Source organism: Anastrepha ludens, chromosome 6 (assembly GCF_028408465.1).
Source record: "Anastrepha ludens isolate Willacy chromosome 6, idAnaLude1.1, whole genome shotgun sequence".
Taxonomy (NCBI): Eukaryota; Metazoa; Arthropoda; class Insecta; order Diptera; family Tephritidae; genus Anastrepha; species Anastrepha ludens.
The window spans coordinates 25,548,050-25,560,450 of record NC_071502.1 but is presented as its reverse complement, the minus strand read 5'-3'; the positions used below and the strand labels follow the sequence as shown (position 1 = coordinate 25,560,450).

General features: G+C 36.7%; 1 protein-coding gene across 1 annotated transcript in view; it reads right to left on the bottom strand.

Annotated features, from left to right (window-relative positions):
• Positions 1–780: 780 nt before the first annotated feature.
• Positions 781–12,401, bottom strand: part of LOC128866875 (ETS homologous factor) — a 45,378-nt gene continuing 33,757 nt past the window's right edge. Inside the window, exon 2 of the mRNA XM_054107912.1 lies at positions 781–3,655. Coding sequence (XP_053963887.1) covers positions 3,062–3,598 — 537 coding nt within the window. The 5' untranslated portion in view covers positions 3,599–3,655 and the 3' untranslated portion in view covers positions 781–3,061. The remainder of the gene's footprint in view (positions 3,656–12,401) is intronic.

Sequence of the window (12,401 nt, the reverse complement as noted above, 5' to 3'; positions counted from 1 at the left end):
CAGAAAATCGTGTCCAGACAAATGAATCTATTGACCAGATTCATATCAAGACTAATTAGAGATGATCGCCACATGAAAGCCAGCCATCACCTTTTGACAAGGCGCTTGAAGAAAATTATACTCGACAGATGCAGCAGCTTCTTCGGTGGCACGCGGTCAACGACCATGACCATATTATTTTCGCAGATCAGAAAATTTTCACTGTTGAAGAAGTTTTTAATAAGTAAAACCACAAAATCGAAGCTAAAACTTCTAAACACGCAAAAAATGTTGTTCCAAGTGTTTAACGTGGCCATTGTCCAGTCTTCGTAATGGTTTGGAGGGGTTCATTGATTTAATGACCGCCTGGCTATACGAGAATATATTTATAGTCATTTTTGTTACGGTGTGCATAAGTAGCCACTTCTTTTATGGCTAGAACCTCTGCCTGATAAACGCTGCAGTAGTCTCGTAGTCCAATGAATAGTTCCAGTCCTAATTCCTTCGAAAATACTCCATAGCCAACTTTATCGTCTAGCTTGGAACCATTTGTATACAAATTTAATTACCCTCTTCTCCATGGCCTTGGTGTCTTCCGCTCCCTTCTTGACGGTATACTCGTCTTGAAGAGCTTGTCGAAGGTGAGTCTAGGAGTAGAATAACCTATTTCTTGTTTGTGACTGTTCAGAGTGTGCAAAATACTGGCGTGGCCAAACCACCGCTCTTTCCATAGCGCCATGCTTTTGAGTCTAAAGTGGCATAGAGAAAAAATAACAAATAGTTTTGATTTTTACACTTTTGTGGAACAAGTATTTATTTTTATTTTTAGTTAAAATTTGTATAGTTCTATTTTAGACTAAATTTAAAATTTTCTAATTCACAATACTTCTCCATGAATTTGGATCCATTACATACAACAATAAAGTATACAAAATACAAAACAATTATTTAGTATCTTTAAGTTAAAATTAGGAATTAATCTGTAAATGCTTACGGAGCTAATAGGACAGCGAATTTGTTTAAACGATTTATTTTACATACGAACTTAATGCATTTTCGAGGTTTACCAGAGCTTGCTTATATATTTATGTAGGCACATACAGTGGCGTGCGTCTAATTAGCAACGCGATATTTTCGCGATAGTTTCGAGACTACATTTCCTTTATTGTTGTTAATTTTCATTAATAATTGGCATTTCATTATACACAAATTTAATGGACTATAAAACGAGGCACCTTAATTTTTTTTTTATTTAAAAAATTTTAAATTTTGTTACAAGTTTGTGAAAGTTTTAGAATTTTCGCATAAAACTTTGGAATTTTTTTATAATAAATATGGGTGTATATATTGGCAATATAGAATAAACTACATTTTTATAAATAATGAATGAAAATTAAAAAAAAAAACACCAGTCTAACGGTTAGACGCGATAGAAGTGAAACCTTCCGTAAAACAAACTGAGAGAGAATGAGACGAAAGCAGCATTAGGAGCGGGATAATTATAGGTTCATTATAATATTGCTATAAAGTTCATATTTTATTTTCTTCATTTTATTATTATTCGTCCTCAATGTTTTCAATTTCAACAAATGATAAGAGTGGCTTATGATCGCTAAAATATGATACAAATGCTTCGGTTTCGATGTTGTCAACATATCTTTGAAATACCGCGTCAATTGTTGTTTTTGATCGTATTGTCGATTCAGTGCGATTGTTACACATTTTTAAATTGAATGTTGTATTGAGAACGTCAATTAAAGGAACCGCTGTGTCCAATGCAAAATTTACGTTAAAATCGCCACTTAAAAGCATTGGAACTTTATTGTAATCTTTTCTAAGTATCCGCGATACTTCTGGTGTATACTTTATTAAATTTTCGTGAATGAATTCCGGGATGCTATTTATTGATTTTTTTTTCTGTCGATATTCACGACACTTTTCTGCATTATTTTTCGGCATAATTGCGGTAAATATTTAAAAATGAAAATATTTACGAATATAAAAATACACACGCGGTTGCTATTATGAGCGTCCCCAGCAAAACCTGCGTGACCGAAACTCTAACACAATTACATTTTTTTGAATGTTACAAACACATATGCACGCAGGTTTTGCTGGGGCGTGACCGAAACTCTAACACAATTACACATATGCACTCGTATTTGTTTGAAAATCGACTTTTTTTTTTGGTTCTCCGTCACCTTTGGAAAATGTGTAAACAGTAAGCAAACTTTATTCATATATTTTTCCTCATTTTTGCATCAGTAAAATTAAACAAACGCCGTAGCCGAATGGGTTGGTGCGTGACTACTATTCAGAATTCACAGAGAGAACGTCAGTTCGTATCTCGGTGAAAACACCAAAATTAAGGAAAACTATTTTTCTAATAGCGCTCACCCCTCAGCAGGCAATGGCAAAACACCGAGTGTATTTCTGCCATGAAAAAAAGCTCCTCATAAACATATCATAAAATAAAAAAATAAAATAACTGTATAAAAAAAATTTTATTCTTGTGATTCGAACCAAGGATTTTGGATCGGAAGCTCACATTGCTAGCCGCTCGGCTATCGCGCCATGCTGTCGGCGCTGGCCTAAAAGTTATTTAGTTCGTCGCTACGTGTATATGTAATATTCGTAGCCAAGAGTGTCGCTTTTTTCGTTTCACTTTTTCTCAAATCACTCCCAACGATTCTAAAGAAGTTTTCACTTCAAAAACAAAAGAAAAGTGGTCAATGTAGCTCGTTGCTAATTAGCTGCACGCCACTGTATGTATCAATGCATTAATACATCTATGAACTTCTAAACATATTAGTGATATTCAGGAATCAGAGCAACTAGTCCGGTAGATGAGTAGCTGAATTGTTGTAACACAAAAGCTGATTCGGCAGCAAGTCTACATCAAATGTGTTTTGTTGTTGTATAAAGCGATTCAGATTCGTTCCCTCTTTGCCAGCGCAGTTGCTCTGATTCATTAACTCCACTTATTTACTATATTTAGTCATTTGCTATTTACAAAAAAAGTTAACTATCTACTTATGTCTACATATTTATATGTGTTGGTATGTACGTATAAATCTATGATCTAGGATAGCAACGCCATGGCACGCGCTAATCGCACTCGAAAATCACGATAAAGCATTTTTCCGCCGACCGGTACACGACACAGATACATATCGAGGCTCATCAGACACAGCGCCTTGCCGTTCATCGGGAATTTCTGCGGCAGTTCGGGCGTCACTTCCAGACCTTCCGACACGGCCATATTGATTAGCCATTTCCAGACGTCTGCACGTGTCCAATCACGGGGATCCAATGGCAAACCATCAGAGCCCAGCTGTTGCAGTGAGGTGTGTTGTGGTAGGATTGTGTTGAAATGATTATTGTTTGTGCTGGTGTTGTTGCCATTATTGTTGCTACTGGGACTGTGCGCGGGTGTATGTGGTGATTGCAAGTATGGATGAGCTAGCGCGGCGGCGCGTTTCAGTACTGACGGTGAGTTGGCTTTGCTACTCCACAGATGCTGCAGCTCGTTCTCATTGCGACAATTGGCGCTGACCTGTGAGAGGTCGAGCGGCGGTACACGCCCAGCGTATTTCAAGAAACTCGATTCAACTTGCATGGTGACTACAGTGGAGGAGGGGCCCCGGTGTGATGGGTGTGTGGATGGTTTGAGCGACTGCAATGAGAAGAATAATAAAAAATATTTGCGTTAAAGAATTTTTTTAATAATATACAATATATATTTTTTTTTAATTATTAAAACCAATTTTTTATATCGCTGTAGAATTTCTAATTTTATTCCAGCGAAAAGGGGAGTATATGAAATGGTTTTCGTATTAGTTGGAGTATACGGCACTTTTGCACAATTTGTTGCTATAGAAGAGAGAGCAGAGAAATTTGATATGTAAATAGCAACAATGCGTAGAGTAGTATCAGTTTTGAGTGGCAGCTATGCAGTAGTGGAATAATAGCGTTTTTTCTACTCCTTTGTTTTCTATTTTTTCTTTTTGTTTTTTATATTTACAGTCACACAAAAGTAACCGCATGACAGGAAACACTGTGAGTGACTACGGATAATTGGGGCAATTCAAATCAATGTCCTCTCACTTCAATTCAATGAATTGCTCACCTTTAAATATGCGGTAATATTCGAACGCCAACAAAAACAAAAAAAATAATAATTTCGAGCTGTTTTTTTGTGCAGTGTACACTTTTGAAAATGCTACACACAAAATGTCTATCTATAATATAACTCAGCAATTACAAGGTGGCGCAAAATTAATCACTCTATCGGAGGATTTATAATTTTTGCAATTAGCGTCGTATGTCAATCATTTTTGATACTAACGAACGGCTGCAGGTCAAAATAAATATTTCCATTTTAGTAGTGAAAACAACTATTCGAAAAGAAAATTGGTTGATTTGTTTTACGCTACGAAGAAAAAAGCTAGAAAACCCGATATACGAAGAGATAATAAAGGGTTGATCAGCCTGGAAATTACTGAAGCCTTGAGAAAAACAATTGTGGAATCTGCCTCATTTCATCCCTTCAATCTTAAGCTGCAATAAGTGGTACCGGTAGACATAACCGTAAGCATATCAATCAGCTGTTCTGATCAAACATATGGGCATCACTGTAAGCGATTAGAGGTGCCGCACCATAACGAAATAATCAAAAGCCGTATATATCTATTGAATTTTGATTGTTCCCCGTAACCGTAAGCAGCTGCGAAATACTTTACATTAGTTTTGATATTTGCGATAAAAATTTAATATTAGAAATGAAAGGCGAGAAATTAATTGACTTAGTGGAAAATTATCCATGTTTTTATGACAAAATGGAAGTTGATTGTTCCACGACTGTCGGTTCTACGTTACCGGAACGACCCAGATTAATACACGGCCAAGGACTGTCCATACAGCAGCATTAGCCAAAAATGTATGAGAAATTTTTATGTTCATTTTACGTTACAACAATAAAAACAGCAAAAACGACAAGTTTATTTATGTTACTCATCAGCTTTAATAAGAATAGAAAGGATTGCTGAGCTTTTTGTGTCAAATTTTTATTAATTTTTTATATAAATGTAGTTCCTTCAAAGTTCAATCAAAGTTTTAAACTTTGTACAAAATTTATAAAAATTCGAAATATTGTCGTAAAAATTTCAAACTTTTCAGTCGGAATTAAAAAGAAATTGGATACCCAGTTTTATGGCCCATTAAATTTGGGTTTAACGAAGTGCAAGGCTTAAGTGCCTCAAAAAGCCTCGTTGATTTTTGATAATTTTTTTCTCCATGCACGAAATTTTCTTATATGGAAAAAGTTATAAAAAAGTTTGAAATTTTTACGAACATTTTTCCAATTTGTATAAATCTTAATCGAAGCTTAAAAGTTTTCGCTTTTCAAATTAGCTGTCAAGGCGTCTAGCAGACTGGTTGAAGTGAATTATACGGCCACAGACCAAAAATATCTTACTTCACAGGATAGGTGTATGTAATTCGGGTTTCTAGGCTGAAGAGTCTCGTTTCTTATATTATATATGTACATAGTGTCAGAGAAAACCCCTAATAGAAATTTCCGGAAAACAATTTTGTGGAACATTTTAACCCTCCGTCAAATTTAAAAACTTAATATTTGTCAGATTTTTAAAAATAAAGGTCAGTTTGACCCGCACGGGTGAAAATTACTGAACAAAAATATGCACTATTAAGTTTGCGAGTTCTTTCATATAATTTAAATCCACTTAAGACCAAATTAAGAAAACTGTAATATACGGGAAAAATAGAAAAAGGTACAAATGCTAAATACAGCTGGATGATTAATTTTGCGCCATCTTGCATTATTAGTTAATCAATTTTTCTAATGTTGTATAGACTTTATAGTTTTGGAACAAGCGAAGTTCACTTTCGAAAACCTTTGGAAAAAAAAGAAAGCAATTTCATGCCATAGAAATTTAAAAAAATAAAATATTATATTGTGACGTTTGGTGAAAAATCGACAGGTGGTCTAATATTCTACCGGCCTTTCTAAATTGCTATACCAAATTCTTTTCTTTTTTCATCCAACTTTGCTTTTGTTGTGTCAAGGATGATAGATTACGAGGTTTGATGTTTTTCGTATATCACCAAACAATCTTAGTTTTTTCGTAAACAAATCGCTGTCATAAACCCGATTGCGTCAGACAATCAGCTGATTCCTTCCAAATGAGAGCCGATTAACAGTCTAATGTTGACCGCAGCTCTTCACTCTATGCATCGTGGTTCAGTGTTATATAGTAGGAAAACGCTGCAAAAGTTATTTCGGTAAATTAGAACCGAGTGTCGTGAATACGCTCAAGAAGTTCGTTCAAGTGACTTGGTGACTTAAGTATTCGAATTACAGTCAAATAATTAAATATAGTATATTTTTATTTTTTGCTATATTTTATTTAATTTTTTTTTTAACAAACCAGTCTTATTTCTCAGTAATGCATTCTAATAAAACTAATTTTTTATGTAAGTAAATGAATATTAGCGTTTTTATGTTTGAACTATACCTACTCGTGCACACTGTAGATCTAGCGCGCTGCTCAATTCAAATTCTAATCAGCAACAAATGCGAAACGCAAACGCAAACGCTAACGCCAACCACAATAAAATCCACAACAATCGGAAATAATTACGTGAATTCCGCCTAACACCTCACCACACAATCAAATCAAACGCTATCAACATGCATATGTATGTATGCATGTATGCATGCATGAGATCGCCAAACCGCAGCAACGAATCCGGCGAACAAAACAAAAGGCAGACAAACAACGAAAACAAACTGACCGCCATGCCTGCCATGCCTCCGTATGTGTTTGCACATATCTCCGTATTAAAAACGTAGACAGCAACAAGCGGTAATAGAAGAATCGAATATCCGGTGTTCCCGGATTCTCGCAAACACACACCACCTCACCACCAATCGATACCATCAACAAACTCGTAATTTGTTTTGGCGGAAGTATACGAACAAAACACAAGAGAGTGAGAGAGTGTCTGTGGAGCAATAATACAGAATGATACTTATGAAAGTAAAAAAAACAATACAAGAGAAGAGGAGCGAGCGACTATTGCCATATGTAATAGGGTAAAAAACAACAACAACAAAAAAAAATAAATAAAAATAGAAAGAAACGAGCGCGTGCGCGATCGTTGATCAACGTGTCAAGGCCCAGTTTTAGATATGCAGTGGTATGGGAAATTGACTTTTTTATGATAGCAGCTGATTTTATTGTACGTACATACATACATGCATACGAACATACGTATTTGCACATGTAAATGTACAGCGGTGCGCTTACTGAAACTGGTGGTTGGCTAATCTTACGTTTAGTATTTATTTGTTATGCCACGAAATTACGTATTTACAAAAGTTTTCCAATGAAAGCATTTTATCGCTGAAAAAAGGCTGAACATTTCAAAGGAAGTGGGTATCCATAGAATATGGTCGCTTTGGTTTTCTGGGATGCCAAGCGCACCCTAGAGAGAGATTAAAGGGTTAAGCGAGATTAAAGGGTAATTTTTTTATAGTTACTATTTTGCGTAATTTTCTTAGTTTTATATTATTTTAATTACTATTTTGCGCTATGAATGAAGTACATACATAAATACGTATTTTGGCCGCTAGTCTAGACTCTAGAGTAAAAAAAAAATCGATTTTTTGTTTTTTCGATGTCTCGAAAGTATAGTAATTTAAGAATATACTGTGAAATTTGCATGCGGAAATTCCCAATATTATATACAGCCCATTAACTAGGTAGAGAGCGGTTCGCGCGCCCCTGTACCTCAAACTTTAAACTTATTTATCCCGTAACGACTTTTTTAGGACTGGTGTCGTCAAAACAAACCAAAAAAAAAAACTATTTAACCGAACCGTCTGAAATTTTAATATGTTGCTCATAACTTCAATGGCTATCGCCCGTACTAGAATCATATTATTATTTTAATTATTTCGTATTTTTTTTATTACAAAACTGAAAAAAAAAACCCGAATTTTGGAGTACTAAATTTTTCTTTTTATTCTAGTACGCGACATAGTTACAGTCACTGATTAATAATTTTTTTGGTTTTTGTGTTTCAGATAAATAGAAGAGCCAAAAAACCGTCCAGGTCCAATTTTTCGGGAGCGTCAATTTCAGCGCCGTTTTTTTAATTATTAAAATTGTTTCTCTTTTATTTCAAATTTAAATTAGATTTAAGTAAATAAATAAAAAAAAAATTTTGTTTTTTGTAAAAGAAGTTAAATAAAAAGCCTAAAAAATTTAAATATCGTTTTTCATTTTTTTATTGTAAAAGAAATTCCTGAAAGTACCCAACATTTTCGAGCTCTAGACTACCGGCTCCCCTTAAATGAGCGCGCTTTCGAGCACTAAGCACCGCCACATTCGTCAACTAAGTATTTGTTCTGCCACTCCCTTCTGCAGCCATCAAATCCACGGTTAGCAAATGGGTTACTCTAACCCACAAGTGAAGCTTACTGAGAGAGGCTGCAGAGGCTGCAGATGGACAAAACTGAAGTTACCTGTCATGTCCAACCGACTGTCGCAGTTCCTCCTGTCACTAAGCAGATGGGAGTGTAGGCAGCTGGCAATATTTGAAAAGAGTTTCGAGGCTTTTAAGGCGGTAAAAAACTAACTTCACCAATGTGGGGGTTTCTCATGAATTTTAAAATCAACTCTATGGTATATCTACTCTACCAACCAGCTCTAGATACTTGCTCCAGACATAGATCACTTTTGGTTTCTTATCAAGCAATGTCGTTGAAGCGGTTGTCCACTGTGGGCCGCACTCAGGCTCATGGCCCATTGTGATGCCGCGAAAACCAATGTGTACTTTTCAAAAATTTTGTAAGATCTTTAATTCCAACTGAGCCGAGGTCTTCCAATTCATTAAAGGATTGTCTACCCAAAATGGCGAGTCTACGTCTGGATAGAGCAGGACAGTGGCACAGAAGATGCGGAATCGAACATAGAACTAAGTAATGCTGCGTCTCAATCGACGAAGTTTTGGCTGAGTCATTCTAGTTTTTCATAAACTTGTCTCCAAAACAAGCAACATTAAACTGGCATCAAAGTTTGATTTTCATTTGATTTCTTGCATCAACGCGCAAATGATTTAATTTTGAGTTGCTAGATGTCGTGGCGGCCGCCGAAGCCAAATGGGTTGATGCGTGACTACCATTCGCAAGTGCGTCGGTTTGAATATCCGTGCATGAAACATCAAACTAATAGCGGTCGTACTCACGGGAGGTAATGGCAAATTTCGGAGTGTATTTCCGCCCTGAAAAAGCTCAGCATAAAAATACCTGCCGTTCAGATTCGGCTTAAAAGTGTAGGTCCATCCATTTGACGCCACCACCACAAATAGCAGGAGAAGCTCCACCAAACACCTAACAGAAGTCTAAGCGCCACTTACTTATTTATTTATTTTATATTTTAATAGATTTCTGAAATATCACCACCAATTTTCTTTATTTGAAAAAGTAGTTTACAGCATCAGCGGACGTAGTCATCACAGGAAGCTTCGATTGATACAGATTTTCCCTACTGGGTTTTTAGCTATGCACTTACTTTTATATATAGATTCAGGTATCGCAAGGTAAACTTCTTTCAAATTAGTGTCAAAGAATCGTTTATTGAAAATATTTTATGAATCGCTTTAGTCAGTATTTCCATGATCGCATTTCATCTGCTTTTTATCCAAAAGTTATTGTTTGTATTTATATTACAACGAAAATGTTTGCATATCCGGCTTAAAAACTATCATAAAAACCACTTTAATCCACAGCAACAATAAAAATAAATACAGAAACAAAGATTTGATAAATACATGAGCGATGATCGTAAATTAAGACGACAACACCTACACGAAGGCGTAGCTTTTTTCCATGTTTTGCCACGTTGTTTTTGTTTTTTTTTTTTCGAACTTCCTTATCTACGTTTCATAGCCATTGCTCATTTGCTTCGCTCACGGCATTCCAACGAAGCGCAGGAAATCTATAAAGTGCCAATGAGTAGTCTTAAACGTTTTAAGACTTAACGAGCACACACACACACACACACATACATATAGAACGACGTGTGACATGAATCACTTTACACGGGCAAATTAGTATTAGCCAGGGGAAATGAAGTCCGTAAAGGCAGACACATGAACGCCGTATGACTGTGTAGGTATTTGGCGCTCGTACACACACACACATACGTGCAGTTGAGTGATTAATAAACGGTGGGCGGTCGACATATGCATGGATGTGTGTGCGCGGTGATACAAAAAGTGTGTCCAAGTAAAAGTTGGACCCGAGCGGATGTCATAAACAATGCAAAGCTGCTTTTGTTGTCGTGAACTTGTGATCTGACATGTATTTGTTGTTATCTTTTAGTCGTACACAAATATTTGATTTAATAGCTGCTATCGCGCAAAACCAATTACAATAACTTTTGGAATTTGTCCAATAGGCTACAAATTGTTTAAGCACTTGCGTATTATAGAGGCTAAGTATTTTTATGTCTGCATGTAGGTCGCAGTGTTCAACTGGTTTAATATCTATCGCGGTATTACATATAATATTTTAAATACTTTGGATTAAATTTGTGCAACGCGTAGGCAGTCGTCGTAGTCGAGAAGTTTTATGCGTGGCTTCCATTCTGTTGGTCTCGTTAATTATAGTGTAATTCATCCAGTTGTCGGTTCCTTCTTTTCATTTTGGTCTAAAACACTTGCCATTTTCAGTGGCATACGAGATGTGCCTATGAGAGAACGTGTCTAATGCATCTGTATAAGAAAAGCTTCAGCGCTAAACTTCAGCAACCGTCAGCTGTTTAGCGTGAGGCCTTCGAATCTTTTGAATGCTCGAACCTTCGTTTTTGAGAAATTAAATGTAACAGTAGAACAACGATTTTTCGTGATATTTCACATAAAAGTTAATAAAGCCAATCTAGTTATATGGAGTCGTTGTCTGGTAGAACTCACTGGGGAGGATGGCATCGGTTAAAAAGCTGGAGAGAGTTCAAAGGTCTGCACTCATTGGAATCAGTGGGATGCTTCGAACTACTCCTACTCAGCGCTTAATGTAATGTTAAATGTGGTACTTGTAGACATCGCAGGCAGAATTGCTGCTGTACGTACCGCAATCAGACTGAGGGGTTTGGGCTATAGGCTCAATCTCACATATGGGAACTCAAGCATCCTCAGAAACTTTGAGCTCATCCCCCCGTCGACGGATCAGTGTGTACCCTCGCTTAGTCCAAGCGGAAGTTTCTCCACCCATATTCCATCAAGGGAGGAGTGGGCCGGGGGCAACACCTGGAGACAGGGCCTGGTTAACCTGTTCACGGATGGCTCGAAGTTGGACGGTAGGGTTGGAGGAGGAGTAGTCTGCAAAGATACCAAAAAATGTATTTTTATAGGTATACGGTGGTGTACTCTCTCTTAACGGACACCTACTCTCTTATGCGGGCACTTCCCATAAGCGGACATTTTTTTCAGTACATACCATAAATCCTGAAGAATTTTTCAAAAAATGTTTCTCTTGAGCCGACAACCCTCCCATAACATATTATTAACTTCTTTTTACACTTTTTTCATAGGCGAACACCTGCCATAAGCGTACAAATTTTTCAGGCTCTTATGGTGCTCACACTCATCAACGTAAACATACGCCCATACCCCCGTATCAGCTGACACGATGAAACAACGATCTAATATACTACAGAGCGGAACGGTAGTGAGAATTCATTTAGAATTCATGAGGCTCTCATTAGTTTCATCGTGTTAGCTGAAACGGGAGTAGGTTTACGTTGGTGAGTGTGAGCACCATTAGGTGTCCGGTTAAGAGAGAGGGCACTGTATATTCTACACAGAGTGTCGTCCTAGGCAAACTAAAAAAAAAATTTAACTAGCCTTCCTAGCAAAATATATTATATTTATAAGTACTCCTATTTTCTACTTTTTCAAACAAAACGGTTGCGTTACTGTGTAAATAATTTATCAAACTTAAAAAAAGTCTTGTGTTCTTCGTTTCAGATAAAAATTGCGATGCCTGTCATCCCCATCGCACGCTCAGGCCAATTTATGGTGGTGAGCGATGATAACTATTTTTGGCTTAATGAATAATAATTTTTGGCTAAGTCAATAAACAAAATTGCCGTATTTGAGCTGAAGAGCAACCCGAAGCCATTCAAGAACAGCCAGTGCACCCATTAGAAGAACAACCATTTCCATCATTCTCACCTACTGAAATTTAAACCTAAACAATCCAATCAGGCACCAGCTATGGCCATAAATTAGCCTGCTAGCGCCGCATTAGGTTAGATTAGGTAGTGCTGGCTGATCTGTAAAACGATCTCACTTAAACCACTAGGATTCATTGCGTTACTAGTGCTGTGGATTAA